Source organism: Trachypithecus francoisi, unplaced genomic scaffold (genome assembly GCF_009764315.1).
Source record: "Trachypithecus francoisi isolate TF-2019V2 unplaced genomic scaffold, Tfra_2.0 Lachesis_group8, whole genome shotgun sequence".
In the NCBI taxonomy this organism is placed as follows: domain Eukaryota; kingdom Metazoa; phylum Chordata; class Mammalia; order Primates; family Cercopithecidae; genus Trachypithecus; species Trachypithecus francoisi.
The window spans coordinates 122072701-122097440 of NW_022681473.1; the positions used below are offsets into that span (position 1 = coordinate 122072701).

Below are 24740 nucleotides of genomic sequence, written 5' to 3' on the forward strand. Positions count from 1 at the left end.
GGGAGAGAAAGTCACTGACAGAACCTTGAACCGGCATGCATGGTACAGAGTATGATTTCAAATGCCTTACAATGGTCAGCATCAGCAGGCGAAGCCAGGACGGACTGAATCAGAAGGAAGACGCGCTTCTCCACCCTGGCTGGACACAGCTGGGCTATATCCCCTAATGTAAAAATGTACTTCACCTACAAAGATAATTGGTTTTACAGTAAAAATAAGGCAAAAGAAAAGTGAACTCTAGCTAGATTAAGGACATGTCAATGGAGTATTTCCTTTATCCCCCAAATTTAAAACAGTGTTACTATTTTTTTGTTTCATAAAAATACCTGGCTATTGTAAAAATGCAAGTCACTACGTAATGAAACTTACCCAAAATTAGGGCAACCATATAATTTTATCACCTAAATCTAGACAAATCTGCAAGTAAAAGGGGGTGCTATTAATAATTATATTGTGAAAAACAGGTGTACACCAGGGTTACTGTGGGTAAACTGGGGCACAGAATCACCTACCTCTAATCCTACCACCCAGAGACATCATTATGGTTTTTGTGTAGAACTTTTTCAAAGTATTTCTATGGTCACATGGCTTTATGTTTACTTTTCTTATACACTTACCAATTAGAGTATTTTGAAGTCTGCAATGATTACTTTGAATATTAGGCATCATTTCATGTCAACAGATAGGACACACGTCTTTAATGACTACATAAGTATGTGCCATTTTAAAACGAGGACTGTCATCCTAACTCACTGCACTACTTCAGTATGAACGAACACCGACGCTGTTTCGCTTTGCTAAAGTTTCGATCTGCTCTGGTCAACACCTGTGTATCCTTAGACACTGTTCTCTTTCCTCAGAAGTAAAATCCAGGGTAAAGAGTGCATTACGCCATTTCACATTCTGAAACATATTTTCCTCAGAAGTAAAATCCAGGGTAAAGAGTGTGTTACGCTATTTCACATTCTGAAACATATTTTCAAGTTGCCCTCCAGATTATTTGTCCATGTAGACCCCATTCAAAACCTACTCCCGGCTGCCATGCTGTTTATTCATAACATTCAGTTTAACAACTAAGTAACACTGTTCTCTTTTAATTTATGCCCCAAATGGAGGGATGATGCTGAATAGTAAAATGTCAAATAAAAGCTTATACTAGGGTAAGAAAGCCAATAACAAAGTATATGAGTTTAAAAGAATCTTGAAATACCGTTATCTCTTCATTAAAAAATAATTAAATTCTATTTAAAGACGCAAGAATGAAACTATGTATATAGGGCAAAACCTCTTCATATATATTTTGACTGAAGAGTAGATTTTGATGACACGGTTAACAGTTGAAAAACATGTGGGGGAGGGGGGTGGGGACAGGACTCACTAACCACAGTGAGCATCTTTCTTAGTGTGGGCAGGAGTGAGAAGAGACCTCCAGAAACCCTGGGCCAAGCCTGTGCTACACTCTCCGGCCCTCTTACCTAAAGCATCCAGTTCCCACACTGAGGCTTTCTGTCACTGAACACGTGCACAGCAGTGCCTCAGGCGCAACGGTCTTCACTTTTCACAAATCTACACTTGGTCTGTGATCACTGGGAACGAGGAGAGCTAGGCTAACAAGCAGAAACTGACCACAGAAAAGATGTGCTCTACTAATTTAAATACATGAGAAAAACGGCCAGTTTTGGTTAAATGATGACCTGTACTGAATGGCATCAAAAAGCAGCTCATTATTTCCTTTACTGGACAGAGTCAGATGTTGGAACCAGAATTACTGAAATCAGCCAACTGTCCCGTCCTGGCTCACAGGAATCTCTCGCACTGTTCACAGTTTCTAAAGCAGGGGTGCCATGGAAAACAATCTTGGGGCTCCAAGGTCATCTGTGTTTTGAACTGTCAAATCTTTATTTCAGCCGTTACTTTGCAATTGCTCAGCACTGTTCCCCGCTCTACTGTCAGCTGCTCAAACTGCCCAGAAGACATGTTAAATCTTTTAAAAAGCAAACACACAAACCGAAAAGAGTACACTCACATTATTATTTCTTACCTTGTATTTCTAAGCTTGACTATACCAACCTTACAACACACAGTGTTTTCCCTACTGAAATCAGGCTTCTCCTAAGATTGAACGAGATGAAGTGTATACCACTGAGTTTCCCCCTCCGATAATAAGTATATAAGAAACAAATGAATAGGTTATCAAAAAATATCTTCTAAAAAGAGAGAGTAAGCTCTAGGCTAAGACAGCCCTTTTGTTAAAAGCATTTAAAGTGTACATTACAAAGTCATCTTTAACAAAACCTCACTGATAAAATGGAAGCGTAAAGAATGTTCAGGAAAAGCAGTCACTTACCAACAGGTCTTCGTCCATATTCCCTGTTCCATTCTCCTTCAGAACGATGTTGGAGAGGCGGTGCTCACAGGTGGCGAGGACATCCCCACACACCTGCTTCAGCAATTCCTACGGCAAGTTAAAAGTCATCTCTGAAGGGCCCCGCCCATCTCCCAGACGACCCACGAAACACCATGTTCTCAGAAGAAACTGATCTTCACATGGACAGGCTGTAGGGTGCTTTCTATCCTTCCTCTTTCCCACAAGTTGCCCAAACCACAATGACATGCATTCAGAAATCCAGCCATGAGTTCTGGCTCAGTGGAATTTACAAACAACAGTGTATATATCATCTTTCTTTCTACATTTGCCCTATAAGAGCAAAAGGCCAAATATTTACAATGACCCCAAGCAGTAATTTATAAGAGATCTATAATAGTAGTGCTCCTCCAAAAATACGGAAATAAGTTGTAGTTTTGCTGGCATATACAGATGATGAATTAACTACCGTGATAAACATTTTTAATTTTTTAAAGACATAAAATAAAGAGTTGCTATTCTTCTGAAATTTATTCATTAGGGACAAGTTTTCCATGTCTCTTACTGATTACAATAACTTCAAGGGGTCACCTCTAGTGCACATTGGACTGTTCCTCTACGTGAAGGGAGAGAGAGCTCCCAACAACATTCTAGAATTCTTGGACCTCATTTTCTGCAGGAAACCATTACAAAACACCTAGGTTGAGCTAAGTGCTTCATCCCCTTGCTTCCATGTTACCCGATGCCGATTTTTATTTTAGGAATGATTACCTTCTGCTGAAATTATCTGCTGATGGGCATACACCCACCCTACTCCTCTGCAGTGCCTTAGGAAGGGACCTGTGTTAACCATTATTCACTGCCTAGCAGTCCACAGCCTGGCACTACGAGCAATGCTTTTAGCCTGACTTGCCCTAATGTGTCTTGAAACTATTGCCTTTATTACTTTTTCAATAACTATTACACTTAAAATTTTAACAGATTGCACAACCTGGACCACAACATTGGCCCACAGAGTTTCTGCAATTCTTATGCTTGATCCCGATGAGGCCAGAACCTGGGTAGTATGACTAGTAAGTTTCGGGATCACAGAATCTGGGAAAGCCGACAAGGCCACCCAATCCTGGCATTCTCTCCACATGGCAGCTTGTTCCAAGTTCTTGTCCAGCTTCTCCTGAATACCTCTAATAACAAGGGACATGCTCTGGGACAAGCCCTCCATTTTAGGCAGACCTCAGTAAGTTTTCTCTTCAGTCACCAAAATTTATAATTTCCATTCATTGGTCCAGATAGGTTGTCTGGGAATACCAAATAAATCCAGTTCTTTTATTTGAAAGTCCTTCATAAATTTGAATTTAGCTAGGCAGCCTCCCGTCCCCAACCCCTCCCTTCTCCACGCTAAAGACTCCAGGCCTTCTGCAGTTCCTTACGCAACGTGCTTTGTGATGCCCTTATGTAGCTGCTGTCCTCTAGTTATATTCAATTTCATCAACACTTCTCTGTAAATTTGTCACTGACACTGAATTACAGAATGTGTCAACTTAGATTTAGCCAGGACACAGGACCACTGCTCCTCTTGTTCTAGACACTATTTCTACTAATACAGTCCAAGATCTCATCAATTTTTTAATGACAGCCACAAAACACATAACAAAAATGCCCAAAGACACAGTCCTTTTGTATATATACTGCTGCTGAGCTATATCTTTGGGTAATCTGTTGCTCTCAGTAAAATAAATGATATTCATTCACAGAGAAAAGAAAAGGAGAAGTGTGTTTAGAGGAAACAAGTGGGTCACATGGATTGAAAATATCCTAACATTCCAGAAAATCTCAGGGCCTTGCTCCTGTCAACCACCAAGTGAGGCTGTGTCGGCAGATTAAAACCGTGAGGCTGTGTCGGCAGATTAACACCGTGGCAGTCTTTGCTAATGCAGTAGTAACCCCACCTGTTTCCAGCTCTCAGTGTCTAACCTGAAGACAGTTCCTTGCCTTCCTCATAGGCTCTCATGACAATGTAACCACCGTCCTAATGGCCCTGGGCCAGCAGCAAGCGGCAGATGACTTCCTAGGCCCTGACTGCGCGCTGTACACATGATTCTTTTTCCAACCAGTGCTGGTGAAAAGAAAATTAGGAAAAAGTCAGAGGCCTTAGTTCTAGTCCCAGTTCTGCCGGTAGTAAGTTGTGTACCTGAGCCTGGAAGACTTGCAGTTTCATAATCTGTTACGTAAATTCCTCCCTGATCACTCTTTCCTCAGTCTTACCATGCCTGTAATCCTAGCACTTTGGGAGGCTGAAGCAGGCGATCACTTGAGATCAGGAATTTGAGACCAGTCTGGCCAGCATGGTAAAACCCTGTCTCTACTAAAAATACAAAAATTAGCTGGGCCTGATGGCATCTGCCTGTAATCCCAGCTACTCAGGAGGCTGAGGCACAAGACTTGCTCGAACCTAGGAGGCGGAGGTTGTGGTGAGCTGAGATTGCGCCACTGTACTCCAGCCTGGGGGACAGGGCAAGACTCCATCTCAAAAATAAAAATAAAAGTTTTTCATATAATTTCTTGGGTCTTGAGAAAAAGGGTTAGAAAAATCAAATAATGCAAGTATCCCTTTCACCAATAAAAGAGCCTAAAGATAGATACCAAAAAAACACCAGACATCATTTCATAAGAAATAGGTCAACAGTCTTAAGTCCCAAGCAAAAAAGTTACACTCATTGTTTTAATTGATCTGTCAGAAGTAGAAAATGTAACATCTTAAGGAAGGGTTTTCTCTTATGAACTTGGTCAAGAAAAGGAAGCATAGGAAGGTAGTTGGGGAGATCAGCTGAAGCCATCATCTTCTTTTATTCTGGAAAACTTAAATCTATTCCAGCAATTATTTAATTTTTGTTTTCTGTAGCCATTATTAATAACCCCAGCTCTAAATTTTTTCATTAGGATTGGTACTAAGAGTGTATCTCCTGATAAAAACAGAATAAATATATGGTAATAAAATCATTTCTTCAGAGTTACTGGTATGCATACCTTTTAAGGAATCAAAGTAACTCTCTGCCTCATATAAATCGCTGATTTGGATTTGTGTTTATGCATATATAAAAACATTAGCTGCGGGCTGTAGGCAACTTTGGGGACATGATACCAACAAGAGATATTTGAGTAGTGTAACCTCATAGTAACAGGACAGGCATGTCCAAGATTATGATTTACCAAAAGGTCAGAAAACTGTTCTGGAGGGAACTTCCTGCTTAAGTGGAAAATTGCCTATAAATGTTCTTGGAATGAGAGTGGAAGTCAAGGAGAAAGATAACCTTGCAGAATTCTCACCAGGAAATGACAGACAATCAACAGGAGTGCCTACCTAAAGACACTTGTCCCTGCGATCAAGGTGGTGATCATCTAAGGGAGTCATTTCTCTTCAGCAGCTAAATCTTCTTGGGGAATGTCAATTGTCAGTTCTGTAAACCTTGCCTTGTCGCGGCAATAGCTGCTGGGGACATCCTTACATGTCCTCTTATTTACAGAACATGCTCCTCAAACTTCAAAACACAGTAACACCCTAAGCACAAACAAGTCAGAAACATATCAGGGGAAGTCTGGCCATACCTGCTCCTCTGCTGGTGTGTCTGCAGATGCTCTGCAAAGCCTCTGCAAAGCGTCGACAGCTGAACTGATCACTTCTAGAGACCACTGGAATCCATTCAGCTTACGCTTGACAGCATCTGTGAGGGAGGTCAAAACCCCTGAAGTTCAACTGCTTAAATATATTCAGGTATACACACACACCCACACACACACACACCCCTGAAATGAACAGCAATGCATTTTCAAGTAAGACTCTCCAGCAGACACTCACCAGTCACTTTGTCCCGGGTGCTCTTAGGAAGATGCTTTGCAATATGCCCAATCACACACAGAATATGTCCTAAGGTGTTTGAATTGGGATTCTGCTGACTAGAGAAAGGGCAGGAGAAATATCAAGGGAGAAGCAAGTTAAACACTGCTGCCAACAAAGGCCTTTCTTCTGGATTATCAACACTGGAGGAAGCAGGATAGGTAGCATGGCTTAGGAGTCAAGCGGTGGGAACATCAAGGCACTTACTGTACTTGGACAAGGGGAAATGGGATAAACATGATTCTTATTTTTTCATGCTTGTTTTTATACCAGGTTTCAAACAGAAGGTCTCTGTATATGAATAGCTATGAAAAAGGCCCACTGCCTTAAGCCTTGGGCTTTGTTTCTAAGACTCTTCAGTGTCATTAGTGGTCAAATCAGAAGATACAAACCTGCTGATTTTCTCCCAGGACTGTATTACTCTGCTGTAGTCCAGCCTGGGTGAGGAGCCAGCAATCTTGGAAAGCAGCATCCAGGCAGGTGCCGAATGTTCCGTGCCAGTGTGAGATATTATATTGTTTATAAAAGTGGATGAGAATTTTTCTTTCTTGGACCAGATATGAAAAGCCTTATTTAAATATCGGCTAGAAAAAAAAAAAAAAAGATAGAAAAGCAGAATTACAAGTGTAAATATACAAAACAATTCAGATCAGCGCCTCATGGAAAGGTTATCAACTTCTGCTGCTCCAGGACTCATGTGGCACATGAAACTTTCACAGACTTTCCTAATTAGTGGCATGTCTGATACAAAACTAGGTATCTTTTAAATTTTTATTATTCTATAATCAGTTATATTCATTTTTCCCCTCATAAAATATTTCTTAAAGCAAAGAATAAAATTTCACAATTCATTTGAGACTCTTCTCCTCCTCTCCTCCAAAATTTCTACATAACTGCATGGGGTCAGTTACAGATATATTCAGAGCTCATACAGTTATAGTGACAAAAATTAGTAACACTGTCCTTTTTTCAATGGAAGGATTGTAAATGACAACCTAACAATTAAATATGATGTTAAATGAGCTAAAATATGCAATAACTTAATACCACTCAGAAATAGATATTTCAAACAGTGCTTCTGATGTACTAAAGTGTTTGTGTTATACTACTATTTTTTGAGACAGGGTCACACTCCGTCACCCAAGCTGGATCACAGTAGTATGATCACAGCTCTCTGCGTAGCTTCCACCTCCTGGGTTCAATCAATCCTCTTCCTTCAGCCTCCAGAGTAGCTGAGACTACAGGCATGGTCATCATCCCTGGCTAATCTTTTTCCCTCTTTCTTTCCCTCTTTCTTTCTTCTCTTTCTTTCTTTTCTCTCTATCTCTCTTTCGAGACAGGGTCTCGCTATGTTGCCTAGACTGGTCTTGAACTTCTGGGCTCAAGCCATCCTCCTGTCTTGGCCTTCCAAAGTACTGAGATTATAGTTGTGAGCCACTGTGCCTGGCCGTCACTGTTGTTTTAGAACTATCTCTTATTTTACTTCTTCCCATGTCACTGAATGGGATCATGACTCATGAGACAATGCCATATTATATATTTAAATGAAGAGAAAAATACACTTCTTCTCTTGATTAATTTTTCTTAAGACTTCTGGGAAAACACATACACATACATACACACACGCAAACATCGGGAATTCCTCATTAAATTGTTTTTAAAAGGGAAATTCTCAGAGCATACAGAACAGGGTAACTATAACAAAATAAACACATCTATATACCATCATAAGCATATGCATATAAATGAAGTTTTGTTAATATACCAGCTATTAAAAATCCATCCACAGATGTCGAATCTTACTACAGTTAGCTTACAACATGATTTATGTCTGACTTATGTCCAAATACCACAAGATATAAGCAATGAACAAATATTTTAAAATAATTATATAAAATATTAAGTAATGTTCATTATATGTAGCCAACAGAATGGGGAAAAAATTCTCTGAACTTGCAGAGTTCAGAAAACTTGCAGAAATCTTAAACTTGGCTCCTCTTTGACAACTCCCAGCCCTCCACTCCCACCCAGCCTCCCAGCCCAGCCGAGGGCCACAGCCATTCCCCACCTGGGCAGACTGTGACCCAACACACTAACCTCTAATCTTAGTACCAAAACCAACGGCCATGCTTCAGGCCCATCTCCATGGCCTCCACCAGAGGTTACTGGCTACTCCTTTTGCGCTGAGACTCTGGTCCACCAGCTGGATCTCTTTTCATCTCCTTTAACTAATTCCTGTCTTCTAATAACTAATTGCTGATTTGAAAAGCTCTATTCTTAGTCCTCTTATCTCCAACCTAACTCTGGGTGACCTCATGCATTACCAAGAGCTCCCAACTGCGATGTGATAAAGCATTCCAAGTCGAAGCTGGGCTTCCATCACTCCCTCCGTCCTCGACCTGCCTGACCTCTGCTCTCCACACCTATTGATCTAGGCATTTTCCTGAGATTTGGTAGAGCCTTCTGGCCTGAGCTTTCGCATGACTATGTCCTTCCTGGCAACCCTCACTACTCTGGCTGCTTAATTCCTACACATTCACAAATATTCTGCCCATGCCACTACTTCTGGGAAGCCAGCCTAAGCTAGAAGAAGAAAGAAGAAGGACAGGAAGAGGAAAAAGAGGAAGAAATAATCACCAAAATGCCATGTGCCCTTCCTCTGTTCTCCTGTAGCTCCCTTTCCACTAAAATTGTGACTTGCTTTTGTCTATTTCACCAGACCATCTGGAGTAGAGGAAGTGCACGGAACTATTCTGTGAATCTCCAGCACTTTGAACCAGTCCTGGAAAATGAAGTCCTCAAAATATGTTTGTTCAATTGAATCAACTATTTCCTCTTCCAATTCCTCCAAACCTCAGGCTCAGCTTTCATCACCTCTCCCACTCCCTCCTATAGGGCCTTTACAGAGGTGATGAAGTTAAAATGTGGCTGTTAGGGTGGGCCCTAACCCAAGTTCAACGTGAGAGAAGAAGCCAGCTTCCTGGATCAAGTGGGGACTTGGAGAACTTTTCTGTCTAGCTAGAGGATTGGAAACGTACCAATCAGCACTCTGTGTCTAGCTAAAGGATTATAAATGCACCAATCAGCACTCTGTAAAAACACACCAATCAGCACTCTGTCTAGCTAAAGGATTGTAAACGCACCAATCAGCACTCTGTAAAAATGTACCGCTCAGCATGCTGTGTCTAGCTAAAGGATTGTAAATGCACCAATCAGCACTCTGTAAAAACGCACCAATCAGCACTGTGTCTAGCTAAAGGATTGTAAATGCACCAATCAGCATGCTGTGTCTAGCTAAAGGATTGTAAATGCACCAGTCAGTACTCTGTAAAATGGACCAATCAGCGCTCTGTAAAATGGACCAATCAGCAGGACATAGGCGGGGCCAAATGAGGGAATAAAAGCTGGCCACCCGAGCCAGCAGCAGCAACCTGCTTGGGTCACCTTCCATGCTGTGGAAGCTTGGTTCTTTCGCTCTTCACAATAAATCTTGCTGCTGCTCACTCTTTGGGTCTGCACTGCCTTTATTAGCTGTAACACTCAACGCGAGGGTATGTGGCTCCATTCCTGAAGTTAGTGAGATCACAAACCCACCAGGAGGAACAAACAACTCTGGACGTGCCACCTTTAAGAGCTGTAACACTCACTGCGAAGGTCTGCGGCCTCACTCCTGAAGTCAGCGAGACTACGAACCCACCAAAAGGAAGAAACTCCAGGCACATCTGAACATCTGAAGGAACAAACTCAGAACACACCATCTTTAAGAGCTGTAACACTCACCGCGAAGGTTCGCGGCTTTATTCTTGAAGTCAGCAAGACCAAGAACTCACCAAAAGGAATAAATTCCAGACACAAAGGGTGTCCTTGTAAGAAGAAATGCTGACACAGAATGAGACACCAGGGATGTGTGTGAGGACACAGCCAAGGAGAGAGGCCTCAGGAGAAATCCACTGTCCTGGCACCTTGATCTCAAATTTCTACCCTCCACAACTGTGAGAAAATAAATTTCTGTTATTCAAGCCACCTGCTCTGTGGTGTTTTGTTATGGTGGCCCTAGCAAATTAATACAAAGAGCTATATCAATTAAAACTTTAGACTAAAAAATGCCTATACAGAACCATGCCCTTTAAAAAATACTAACACATTCTGAACAGTCTGTTTTGAATGTACACTGAATAAGACATTTGTAGTTGTGTCACCCATTTCATCATTAATATTATTTATTTGTACCTTTTTTCTTGTCGTATCTTGGCAGAAGTTTATCTTTTCCATTAGGCTTTTCAAAGACTCAGTTTTTCTTTCCCAGTTTTTAAATTTCCAGGCTTAATTTTAGCATTTCTTTTCCTTAAGTTTATTCAATGACTTTTTGTAACTTCTTAAATTGAACCTTTAGCTCATCAGTTTTCAGTCCTTTCCTTTTCTAATACACATTTAACATTACATATTTCCTCCTAAGTACTCCATTAAATGCATTCTACCAGTTTTGGCACATATTGTTCCAAAAATCTTCCAATTCACTGGTCTTTGACCTTGGAGTTATTTAGAAGTATCTTTTTTAATTCTTCAAATACTCTTTTTTGAGGTTTTCCTCTACTACTTATTATATAATGCTCAGAGAACATTATCCTGTTAATATAGAATTGCTGATATTTAAGACTGACTCTATGAAATAGTACATAATCAATTTTTATAAATGGTTCACATAAACTTAGAAATATGTGCTTCTGTCGGGCATGGAGTTTTATACGTATTCTTTAGGAACACATACCTCTTCTAGGTATAATTCCTTTATAAGTAACTTTCTTTACAACTGATGATATTTTCCTTAAATTCTATTTGACTGTATTTTAAATTCTGTTCTATCTGATACAGCCTTCTTTTCGCATTATTTTTCTAGTAACCTTTTTCTTACTTTCAGCATTTCTGGTAGTTTTATTTTAGGTGTGGCTCTTATAAACAGTACGTAGTTGGATTTTGGTTTTTATATCCAAAGATTTTGTCCACTAACTGTTAAATGTAAGTCATTGACATTTATAGAGATTACTGACCTATTGGATTAATTCACCCTTTTATTTTATGATTTCAATATACCATGCTTTTTATTTCCTTCTCATTTTTTAACTTCGCTTCTGTTCTGCCTTTTCTTGCACTGAACTTTCTTCAGTGTTACTTCCCTTCTGCTGGCTCAGAAGTTACATACGACCATCCCTGGTTGTCTGCAGTGTTGACTCGAGTTTAATACTAATGAGCATCTCTAGTCTCCTATCCAATGCTAGAAATGCAAGTAAATGCACCCTCCAGCTCATCCTACATACTATTTTATATTTTAGCTTCACCTGGCTTTCAGTCATCCCAATTAGTCATCCTCGTATCATTGTTGTTACTGATTTGTAATAGCTATGCTTAATTTAGATTTATCTATGTGTTTATCAATTTCTTAGCAACCTTTCCTTCTCATATGCCATTCCTCCCTTCTGAATTCAGTTTCCATCCTTCTGAGGTACATTCTTTTTGTTTTATTTTTTTGAGACAAGGTCTTGCTCTGTCACCCAGCCTGGAGTGCAGTGGTGCAATTATGGCTCACTGCAGCCTCCGCCTCCTGGGCTAAAGGGATCCTCCCACCACAGCCTCCCAAGTGGCTGGGACTACAGGCGTGCGCCACCACAAATGGCTATTTTTTTTTTTTTTGTAGAGACAAGGTCTCACCACATTGCCAGGGATGATCTCAAACTCCTGGCCTTAAGCAGTTCTCCCGCCTCAGCCTCCCAGAGTGCTGGGATTATAGCCTGGCCTGAAGTATATCCTTCACAGATGGCCCTTTGGTGGAGGGTAGTGGCAATAAACACCCTTGGTTTTCCACTAGTCTCAGGATGGCTTTATTTTACCCTATATGTTGAATAATCTGGCTGGGTGTAAGATTTAAACTTGATGTGAATTATGTGAATGAGTTTTGAAATGTTTTTTTTGAGACAGTTTTTTTGAAATGTTTTTGAGACATTTAGAATTGTCGACTACTTGTTTTGCTTGAAATCCTCACTCCCTGTTTCCATTTGAATCATTTTCTCATAGTTGTTCCTCTACCTCTTCATACTTTTTAAGTCTTTTTAACATGGCTATCTTCCACTGTTGAAGCCTTCAATGCACATCTTCTGCAAGGTTCCTCTTCTAAGCTTGCATTTTTTCTTACTCATTTTATAATCTCCTTAAGCAGTTCCATCCACAACCTGATTCCAGGTTTCATAACGAGCCCATGTTTCTTTGTTTGTTTTAATGTCTCCTTAAAGACCTCTGAAATAAACGAATACCAAAAAGAAGACAAAATTTTAAGCAACATTAGAAAATAAGAAGAGTTGCCATGAAATCAGAAGTCAAGAGTAATTTCAGAAAATGTGCAGCACATGAGTTCTGGGCCACTCTTTTTCAAGTGTTAGGCAACTTGGGCAGAAGTGGCTATCACCTACAATGACAAACAGAGATTGCATGGTGGTTACACAGGTATACTTTCCTTGTGATATTTACTGACCTTATGGTTTGTGTACTTTTCAAGACATGCTATAATAAAGAAAAATAAATTTTAAAACCTCCCAACAGCTTCTCAGGAGCTGTAGAAGGCCTCTCCTGCTTTTCTGCAAAGAATGACTACTACTTTTCATTAAGTTAACATGAATTAATACATTGAGCACGTATAAGGAGGTATCTCTAAGAAAAGTGAAAAAGCAGTAGACTCTATTATTGGCTAAATCTCACCCTTCTAGAAATCTCAGCAAAGCATGGAGTAGATACAGGTTGAGTATCACTTATCTGAAATGCTTGGGACCAGAAGTGTTTTGGATTTTAAATATTTGCAGATACTTAGTAAGATATCTTGGGGATGGGACCAAAGTCTCGTATACACATTATATGCACAGCCTGAAGGTGATTTTATTTTTCACTTGGGGATGCTGAACAGGCTGTATGTTGTGAGCCTGCATTTTGACTGTGACCTATCTCAAGAGGTCAGGTGTGAGATTTTCCACCTGTGGCATCATGCTAACATTGTTTGGATTTTAGATTTTTGGATTTCAGATGCTCAACCTGTACTGAGAAAACCTTCACTGAATGAACACGCTTTTTCAGGCACAAAGTTGTAATACCTAAAGAGCTATGAAGAGATCCTGGAGTACAACAGCTGCCTCTTACAAATCAGGAAACTAAGGCTCAGAGAAAGTGATTTTTGCAAGGCCGTAGAATGGTATCTTTTGATACTAAATCTATTCTCTTTCTACTGTAAGATGATTCCTCCATCACAGGTCCTAACTCCTAAACACAATATTCACTGTACAGTGTATGTTCAATAAATGTTATCAAAGGGGAGAAACCCTGCAGCGTTAGTTAAGTCAATTAATCCAATAAGGTGTTAAAAACAGTTTAACTTGTAGGAGCTAGGAAGTCCTCCTTCATGATAACCAGCATTGGGGAAAGGTGATACTAATTTAATATGTATTTCCATCAGTGTTGTCTATTACATATTAAGATACCAACATGAAACTGGAAAGTGTCAGACGGATGCACAGGAAGTAACCAAAAAGGTGTCACAAACATACAGTCGATAAAAATATCTAAGAGATTTGAAGTAAGTCAAGGAAAAAGAGACCAATATTGAATTTTCACATATACTAAGTAATCTGGAAAGCTGATTTTTCAAGGACCAGTAGGAGAAATTTACTAATACAAAGTCTTATGGCCTTCTTCTACAGGGAACACAGGTCATACAGTTAACCTACCTCAGTTCCTGGCTTTCCGTGGTGAGGAGGGTAAGAAGTGCCCAGGCGAGGACCTGGCTGTCGTCCTCAGCGTGAAAGTGGCTGTGATGCGGATGTTCTGCAGCAGCAGCTGGTCCAGGCACTCCAGGGCCTTCTCCTGCACAGTGCTCTCACAGTCCATCACCACGGGGACCAAGCCCCGCAGACAGGCTGTCTGGATCTGCACGCATCTAGGCTGAGCCTTAGGAGTGAAAGATTACGACACAAGAAGGTCTAGATACAAGTCAGGGAAGTTGTGATCAACATTTTGACATGTTAAAAATAATCACACATTCAACTGCAAATAGACCACCAAGTGAAAAAAAAAATCAAAAAATATACAAAAGCAAAGCCAGCTTAATGTAAATCAGTGCAAACCAAAATTTTAAACTTATACATTAAAGTCACTATTTTACTAGTAGAAGTAAATCAGTACTTTTTTGGTCATTAAAAATCAAGAGCAAATAATAAATATCCCAAAGAGCAATTAGAACAGATGCTGACAGAAAAAGTCAAAATATGCGTTGCTTAATGCCTTCTATCATGACATAAAGAAATAAACATGCTTTTAAAATTCAACTAAAATGCTACCTAGCTGACAAGAGTAAATTAAATATAGTACTTGTGAGTCTGCTCTTCTGGCAATACCATCTATCTACACCCTAATTGACTAAATTTAGTCTAGGCCTCCAGCTTAACCAAATCAACTTAAAATTTTATTTTTCTGTGTGAGATTTAAAGTGAAGAAAAGGGTCAGGTGCAGTCACTCACGCCTGTAATCCCAGCACTCTGAGAGGCCAAGTCAGGCGGGTCACCTGCGGTCAGGAGTTCGAGACCAGCCTGGCCAACAGTGAAACCCTGTCTCTACTGAAAATACAAAATACAAAAATTAGCCAGGCATGGCAGCACCTGCCTGTAGTCCCAGCGATTCAGGAGGCTGAGGCAGGAGTGCTGCTTGAACCCGAGAGGCAGAGGTTGCAGTGAGCCAAGATTGCGCCACTGCACTCCAGCCTGAGAAACACAGCAGGACTCTGCCTCAAAAAAAATAAAAAACAAAGTGAAGAAAGGGCTAACAATTGGCAATCGCTAGCATTAGTTCCTAATTATGTTTAATAGGAAGCACAGTTTATCATACATAATTCAAAGATACCTCCTCCCTTATGTTGTATAATTCTACAGTGGACTTAAGAGTTTTTAAAGGTCAACTTAACATTTAGCAGCAGGTAATTATTGCGTGGAATTACTTTTAATGTAAAATACCGTGCATTACACATCTAATGGCCTGCCTCTCACCATAAGGAGTTCAGTAAGAGACTGGAGGGCCTGCTTCCGGACAGACACCGCAGGGTCCCGACACTGGTCCTGCAGAATCGACAGGTCTTCCTTCATGCCTGAGACATCACAGTGTTTCAAAACACTCACTAGTACCTAGAAGGCACATATGCAACACGAAGTGATGACTGCACAGAACCAACTCAGAAAGATCAACTGTTAACAAAGGGGCACTTCCTTTCAGTTTGTGGTTCTTAACATTTTAGGGTCATGGATCCAACCTTCCTCCTCACAACATCCCATTTTTCAGAATCCAATTTGCTAAGGCCTCTCTCAAAGAAAAACAAATTTTATATAAACAAATATTTACAAACAATTTTATGAACCTATTAAAATCCACGCATGCTCCCTAGGTTAAGAATTCCTATTCTAAACAAATTAAGGATATAAATTTGTGGTTCTTAAAAAAATCAGAAACCCTGTAGGAAAGCTTAAAAATAAATAATCTTCCAGTTCATCTATAATTCACATATAACAGGATCAGGGTCAACTAACAGTTCAGTGAAAAGCAAATTAAATAATGAATATGGTCTAGGAGTTTAAAAAATATCCCTTTGCATTTCCAAGTTTTTAGTGCTTAAAAAAAAAAAAAATGTGCAGAGAAAACTCACACCTGCAGTGCAGACTTCCTAACGTTGGTCTTCTCATCCCTGATCCTCTTTCTCAGCATTGCCATGACACATCTTTCTGTAGAGGGAATACCAAAGGGTCATCACAGCCGGAGAAAAGTCATACAGCAGCTAACATTTCGCCACACAATACCCAGAAAATACACTCCTCTTAAAGACTCACTAGCTTGTTTTAAATCTTAAGAAATTAGAGTGTGGAAAAAGAAGAAAATGTGGATAATTAGGTATTCACTGTAATGCATATAAACTTTGGAATATTAAAAATTTGGTTTTAAATCTTGGCCCCTACCTCTAAAATTCTGAATTTATCTCTTCCATTTTGTTTAGCTACAAATAGGAGTTTCTAACCCTTAGGATTATTTTAAAGATTTGATGAGGTAATATATAATAGCAGCTTTAAAATGTTTGACTTGAAGGCATTTTTTTATAAGAGACGGGGGTCTCATTCTGTTGCCCAGGGTGGTGTGCAGTGGTACAATCAGAGCTCACTGCAATATCAAACTCCTGGACTCAAGTAATCCTCTCTCCTCAGCCTCCCAAGTAGCTAGGACTACAGGCATGAGCCACCATGCTAGACTAATTTTTTTTTTTTTAATTTTTTTGCAGAGACAGGATTGTGCTGTGTTGATCAGGCTGGTCTCGAACTCTTAGCCTCAAGTGATCCTCCCACCTCAGCCTCCCAAAGCAGTGAAATGACAGGAGTGAGCCACCATGCCCAGCCCTGAACCCAAAGCAGTGAAATGACAGGAGTGAGCCACCATGCCCAGCCCTGAGCCCAAAGCAGTGAAATGACAGGAGTGAGCCACCATGCCCAGCCCTGAGCCCAAAGCAGTGAAATGACAGGAGTGAGCCACCATGCCCAGCCCTGAGGCTTCTTTATATTCTTAAAAATTACTGAGAACCCTAAAGAGATTATATCTTTTAATACGAATCAGCGATTTAAACTGAGAATTGTAAAAATATTTACTAATTCATTTTAAAATAGCAAGACATGTTACTGTTAGTACTTTTTCATAAAAAAAACTATATTTTCCAAAACAAATAAACAAAAAATAGTGAAAAGGCTGGATGTGGTGGTATGTGTCTATAACCCCAGCTACTGGGAAGACTGAGATCAGAGGATCACCTGAGCCCAGGAGTTCGAGTCCAGCCTAGGCAACACAGCAAGACCCCATTTAAAAAAAAGAATGGCATTGCTTTAGAGTATTGCAAACTTCAAAATGTCTGGCTTAATATAAGCTAGCTTATCTCTCATCTGGCTTATAATTAACAGGATTCTCATCTCTGTTTCTACCTGCAATCTGTTGCAATTTGATAAGTCATGGGACCACTGGAAAACTCCAGTATACATTCGTGAGAATATCAGAGTGTGGAAGGCAAATGAACACTGCATTCATTTTTACTTCAAGGACCCCTGAGGGTTCCCAGAACACACTTTGGGAACTGCTTATATATAAGAAGGCAGCTTAAAAAAAAAAGATGGAGGCCGGGCGCGGTGGCTGAAGCCTGTAATCCCAGCACTTTGGGAGGCTGAGACGGGCGGATCACGAGGTCAGGAGTTCGAGACCATCCTGGCTAACACGGTGAAACCCCGTCTCTACTAAAAAATACAAAAAAAGCTAGCCGGGCGAGGTGGGTGGCGCCTGTAGTCCCAGCTACTCGGGAGGCTGAGGCAGGAGAATGGCGTAAACCCGGGAGGCGGAGCTTGCAGTGAGCTGAGATCCGGCCACCGCACTCCAGCCCGGGCGACAGAGCGAGACTCCGTCTCAAAAAAAAAAAAAAAAAAGAGATGGAAAACAATAGAGAAAAATCAATGAAACTAAAAGTAGTTCCTTGATAAGATCCACAAAACTAATACACCTTTAGCTAGACTGGCAAAGAAAATAAGAAAGAAAATTGAAATTGCTAAAATCAAGAAAGGAGGGACATTACTATTATTAGCCTTACATAAATAAAAAGGATTACAAAGGAATACTATGAACAATTTTATGCCAACAAATTAAGTAGCCTACATAAAATAAACAAATTTCTAGAAAGGCACAAACTATAGAAACTGACTCAAACAGAAATAGAAAATCTGAATATACCTGTAACAAGTAAAGAAACTAAATTAGTGGCAGGGTGCAGTGGCTCATGCCTGTAATGCCAGAACTTTGGGAGGCCAAGGTGGGTGGATCACCTGAGGTCGGGAGTTCAAGACCAGCTTGACCAACATGGTGAAACCTCATCTCTACAAAAAATACAAAAAAATTTGCTGGGCGTGGGGGCGGGTGCCTGTAATACCAGCTACTCGGGAGGCTGAGGCAGGAGATGTGCTTGAGCTAGGAGGTTGAGGTTGCAGCGAGCCAAGACTGTGCCACTGCACTCCAGCCTGGACAAGGGCGAAACCCCGTCTCAAAAAAAAAAAGAAAGAAAGAAAAAGAAAAAAAAAAGAAACTAAATTAGTAATCAAAAAAACTTTACACATACACACACACCCCTAATGATCAGACACTTTTACTGGAGAATTCTAACAAACGTTAAAGCAAAAACGAACAATCCTTCATGAACTCTTTCAAAAAATAGAAAAGAATACAATTCCCAGCTCATCTTAGGCTAGTACCACCCTGACAGCAAAACCAAAACATCTCAAGAAAACAACTGATAACGTCTGAGTATTTGCCCCGCCCAAAACTCATGTCGACTTGTAACACCCATGGCTGGAGGTGGGGCCTGGAAGGGGGTGTTTGGACCACTGGGGCAGATCCCTCACAGCTTGGTGCTGTCTTCATGACAGCAATACTAAGCGAGTTCTTGTGAGATCTGGTCATTTAAAAGTGTGTGGCACCTTTCCCCTGACTCTCCCTCTTTCTCCTGCTCCCACCATGTGAAACGCCTGTTCCCTTTTGGCCTTCTGCCATGATTCTAAGCTTCCTAAGGCCTCCCCAGAAACAGATGCCAGTGCTATACTTCCTGTACAGCCTGCAGAACCATGAGCCAATTAAATCTCTTTTCTGATACATTACCCAGTCTCACATCTTTTTTTTTCTTTTTTTTTTTTTTGAGAGAGTCTCACTCTGCTGCCCAGGCTGGAGTGCAGTGGCACAATATTGGCTCACTGCAACCTCTACCTCTCGGGTTCAAGTGATTCTCCTACCTCAGTCTCCTAAGTAGCTGGGATTACAGGCACCTGCCACCATGCCCAGCTAATTTTTGTATTTTTAGTAGAGATGGGGTTTCACCATGTTGGCCAGTCTGGTCTCGAACTCCTGACCTCAAGTAATCCACCCACCTTGGCCTCCCAAAGTGCTGGGATTACAAGCATGAGCCATCACACCTGGCCACGTATTTCTTTATTGTAATGCAAGAATGGCTTACTACAACAGACCAATATTCCTTATGAATATGATACCAAAATTCTCAACCAAATACCAGCAAACCAAATCCAGCAAGATACAACCATGCTTGGGATTTATCCCAGGAATGAAATGTCGTCAACCTATGAAAAAATCAATCAATGTAAATTACACCATGGTAACAGAACAAAGAAAACCACACAATCATCTCAAAATAGATGCAGAGAGCGTATTTGCAAATTCCAACACCTTTCCACGATAAAAACTCAGCAAGCTTGAAATAGAAGAAAACTTCCTCATGTTGATGAAAGTCATCCTAAAAAACTCACATCGTACTCAGCGGTGAAGACCAAAAGCTTTCCCCCTAAGTAAAGAAAAAAGACAAGGAAGTCTACTCTTTGACTTCTTTTCAACATCATACCACAGGCTGTAAAACAAAAATACAATTCTAAGGCTCTCCAACCATCTGAATGGTCTTCCTCCTCAGTCAAGGCACTCTAAAATTTAACCTGAAGACTGGTTCAGGCCATGACGGGAAGTAGGGGTGAGACAAGCCTCATTATGCCCTCCAGCATTAACTTCAACACAGACTTTAAGTCTGGTAAGAAACATTTACAATCTATTCTCTCTGAAGCCTACTATCTGAAGGCTTCCTCTGCAGTAATGAACTGTAGTCTCCATCATCCTTTATCTTTTTTTTTTTTTTTTTTTTTTTGAGGTGGAGTCTCGCTCTGTCGCCTGGACTGGAGTGCAGTGGCCAGATCTCAGCTCACTGCAAGCTCCGCCTCCCGGGTTTAAGCCATTCTCCTGCCTCAGCCTCCACAGTAGCTGGGACTACAGGCGCCCGCCACCTCGCCCGGCTAGTTTTTGTATTTTTAGTAGAGACGGGGTTTCACCGTGTTAGCCAGGATGGTCTCGATCTCCTGACCTCGTGATCCGCCCGTCTCGGCCTCCCAAAGTGCTGGGATTACAGGCTTGAGCCACCGCGCCCGGCCCATCATCCTTTATCTTAACCCAGATAGTCCTTCCTATTGACCCCAGATCTTTAGATAAACTCAACCAATTTTCAACAAGAAAAATTTAAAACCTACCTATAAGCTGGAACCTTCCCCACCTTTTCCTGCCTTTTGGGACCAAACCAATCTACCTATTAAATGTATTTGATTGATGCCTGATGCCTCCCTAAAATGTCTAAAACCAAGCTGCACCCCAACCACCTTGGGCACACGTTCTCAGGACCTCCTGAGGGCTGGGTCACGGGCCATGGTCACTCACATTTGGCTTAGAATAAATGTCTTCAAATATTTTACAGAGCTTGACTCTTTCTGTCAACAAATGGGCAAGAAAAAGAAATGAAAGATATCCAGATTGGAAAGGAAGAAGTAGAACTACCTCTGTTTACAGATGACTTGTTCTTATATCAAGAAACCCCCAAGGAATCCATAAAACAATCATTAGAGCTTGTAATGAGTTTAGCAAGGTTGCAGGACAGAAGATCAATTATCAAAAACAACATGTAAAAACTGGCAGTGAACAATTCAGAAATGAAATAAAGAGAGCAATGTAACTTGCAATACTATTGAAAAGAATAAAAATGCTTAGGACGAAACTTAAAGAGCAACACTGTTCACTGAAAACTACAAAACATCACTGACACAAATTAAAGACCTAAAGAAATAGAAAGACACCTGGTGTTCATGGATTAGAGGAATTAACAAACTAACATGGCAACACTCCCCAAACTGATGTACAGATCAATCCCTGTCAAAATCTAAGATGGCTTTTTTTTTCTTGCAGAAATTGACAATTGATCTTAAAATTCATACGGAAACACAAGGGACCCAGAAGAGCCAAACTAATTTTTTAAAAAAACAAAGGGACAGGAGGAGAACTCATATTTCCTGATTTAAAACTGACTATCACAGGACACTATGTTAATGCCAAAATATGACTTGGACATAAAAATTATTTCTGGGAAGACAATTAAAGTAGACAATTAAAAAGCAGCAGCAAACGGAGAAAAAGCTCTGTCTAACTTCCCCCTTTTCTTCCTATGGGCAGTATATAAATTCTCCTTTACTCACCGGGTCTCTACTCCCTTATCAGCCAAGAGCAATTCACAAAACTCACTATTATTTTCCTCCCACATACAGGCGGTCCCTGACTTAGGGTTTTCTAATTTTGCCATAATGTGACAGCAATGCATATTCAAACCATACTTTGAGTTCTGAATTCTGCTCACTTCCCAGCTAGTGAGGTGCAGGACAATACACCCTCATGATGCTGGGCAGCGAGAGTAGCTCCCCGTTGGCCACCCCATCAAAAGGGGACAAGACAGAGTCTCCAGTGTGCTGTGCTGCCAACATTTTTTGGATAAGATGTCTTGTGTTATGTAAGTAGAGTTCCAAGCCACTGCCCTCAGTTCCTTTGCACTGAGATCTCTCCCGCATAACACGCACTAGACACGTTAATAAACTTGTTTGTCTTGTTACAGGGATCCATCCCAAGGAAGAACTCAAGAGGACTAAAGAAGAAGTTATTTCCCCTCTCCTACACTAGAACATAACAGCAGCCAACACAGTGTGGTACACAAAGACAGACACATAGATTAATGAAATAAAATTCCATTAATATAGAATATAGAGCACACATGAGCTTATACAAGTCAGTCAAGTGATTTTTTTACAAGAGTGCTAAGACACTCAAAGGTGAAGGAACAGGCTGAAAGAAACAGCGCTATGTCAACTGGATAGTCACATGCAAAGGAGTGAAGCTGGACCCTCTATATCACACCATATGCAAAAATTAACTGAAATTTGATCAAAGACCTAAACATGAGAGCTAAAACTGTAAAACCTTTAGAAGAAAACACAGGAGTAAATCTTTGTGACTCTGAATTACACGATGATTTCTTAGCTATGTGATACCAAAAGTACAAGTAAAAAAAGAAAGAGATAAATTGGACTTCATCAAAATTAAAATGTTCCACGCCTTATCATAGAACACCATCTGAAAAGACAACCCACAGAATGGGACAAGTATTTAAAAATCATGTACGTGATAAAGTATATATATATAAATAACTCAACTCAAAAATAAAAGATAACCCAATCAAAAAAAGGGCAAAGGGCTTGAATAGACATTTCTCCAAAGAAAACGTATTTATTTATTTTTTTTTTTTGAGACGGAGTCTCGCTCTGCCACCCAGGCTGGAGTGCAGTGGCCGGATCTCAGCTCACTGCAAGCTCCACCTCCCGGGTTTACGCCATTCTCCTGCCTCAGCCTCCCGAGTAGCTGGGACTACAGGCGCCTGCCTCGTCGCCCGGCTAGTTTTTTTTTGTATTTTTCAGTAGAGACAGGGTTTCACCGTATTAGCCAGGATGGTCTCGATCTCCTGACCTCGTGATCCGCCCGTCTCGGCCTCCCAAAGTGCTGGGATTACAGGCTTGAGCCACCGCGCCCGGCCAGAAAACGTATTTATATGGCCAATAAGCCTAAGAAAATTTACTCAACATCATTAGCCATTAGGGAAATGTAAATCAAAACCACAAGTAGATACCACCTCATACCCACAAAGATGGCTAAAATAAAAAAGATGGACATGGCAAGTGTTGGTAAGAATGCAGAGAAATAGGATTATCATACACTGCTAGCAGGATTGTAAAATGGTGTGGCCACTTTGAAAGTTTGGTGGTTCCTCAAAATGTTGAATATGGAGTTACCATATGATCCAGCAGTTCCGCTCCCAGGTAAACACTCAAGGGGATGAAACCACGTATCTATACAAAAACTCATACAAGAATATTTATAGTGCTCCTAGGTAAACACTCAGAGAGAAGGAAGCCACGTATCTACACAAAAACTCATACAAGAATATTTATAGCAGCATTAGTCACAATAGCCAAAAAGTGAAAACAACCCAAATGTTCATCAGCTGATGAATGGATAAACAAAATGTGCTGTATCCTTATAATCAACTATTGTATTCAGCACAAAAAGGAATGAAGTACTGATACACGCTACAACATGAATGAACCTTGAAAACATGCGAGGTGAAAGAAGTCAGACACAAAAGACAACATAGTACATGATTTCATTTATGTGGAATGTCCCAAATAGGCAATTTTTTATTTTTTAATTGTTTAGACAGAGTCTCGCTCTGTCACCACGCTGGAGTACAGTGGCGCAATTTTGGCTCACTGCAACCTCCACCTCCTGGGTTCAAGCGATTCTACTGCCTCAGCCTCCTGCGCAGCTGGGACTACAGGCATGTGCCACCATGCCCAGCTAATTTTTTATATTTTAGTAGAAATCGGTTTTCACCATGTTGGCCAGGATGGTCTCAATCTCCTGACCTCGTGATCCTTCCGTCTCGGCCTCCCAAGGTGCCGGGATTATCGATGTAAGTCACCGCGCTTGGCCCAGAACAGGCAATTTTATAAGGAAAGAAAATTAGTGGTTGCCAGTGTAGAAGGAAGGGGGCATGGGGAGTGACTGCTAATGGGAATGGGGTTTATTTTTCAGCTGATGATATGTTCTGGAATTAGTCTGTACAATCTTGTGACTATACTAAAACAACTAAATTATACACTTTAAATGGTGAATTTTATGGTGTATGAACTCTACCTTAATTAAAAAAAAGCAGAGCATTTGGCAAAGTGCATGGCATCTAAGTAACTATGCAAATTTTTTAATGTACAATTAATGCCAACAGCTTATGAACAATACACTGGAAACATGGGCTCTTTGCATCCCCGAACTTTCTTTTTTTTTTTTTTTTTTTGAGACGGAGTCTCGCTCTGTCGCTCAGGCTGGAGTGCAGTGGCCAGATCTCAGCTCACTGCAAGCTCCGCCTCCCGGGTTTACGCCATTCTCCTGCCTCAGCCTCCCGAGTAGCTGGGACTACAGGCGCCCGCCATCTCGCCCGGCTAGTTTTTTTTGTATTTTTTAGTAGAGACGGGGTTTCACCGTGTATACCAGGATGGTCTTGATCTCCTGACCTCGTGATCCACCCGTCTCAGCCTCCCAAAGTGCTGGGATTACAGGCTTGAGCCACCGCGCCCGGCTTCATCCCCGAACTTTCATAATTTTTAAGCATCGTTAAATCACCTCAACTTGATATTGCTTGAAAAAATCTGTGCCACAGTAAATCCATAATCTGTTTAGAGGAAGTCTGGAGCCAACACAAACATTCAGCATTTTTCCAGAGTATATTTTCCTACATTTAGAAAACGTGTTTATTATAAATGCAGTTATTGCTCTGAATTTGAGTAATACATGCTAATATCTAGCCTCCCGAACCCAATTTCAAGCTGACCTTCTAGGCTGAATAATAAAAGCAGTAATCATCCTCAGGGAGCTTTCTGTACATCTCGGCACCTATCTCAGTGTTCCACATATGTG

At 40.8% G+C, this 24740-nt stretch overlaps 1 protein-coding gene across 1 annotated transcript in view; it reads right to left on the bottom strand.

Moving 5' to 3' along the window:
* NCAPD3 (non-SMC condensin II complex subunit D3) overlaps nucleotides 1–24740 on the bottom strand; it is a 70906-nt gene that overhangs the window by 23443 nt on the left and 22723 nt on the right. Inside the window, 9 exon segments of the mRNA XM_033208130.1 lie at nucleotides 71–185; nucleotides 2348–2455; nucleotides 5972–6087; nucleotides 6222–6319; nucleotides 6653–6844; nucleotides 14024–14114; nucleotides 14117–14243; nucleotides 15335–15469; nucleotides 15987–16060. Of these exon segments, the coding sequence (XP_033064021.1) occupies nucleotides 71–185; nucleotides 2348–2455; nucleotides 5972–6087; nucleotides 6222–6319; nucleotides 6653–6844; nucleotides 14024–14114; nucleotides 14117–14243; nucleotides 15335–15469; nucleotides 15987–16060 (1056 nt within the window).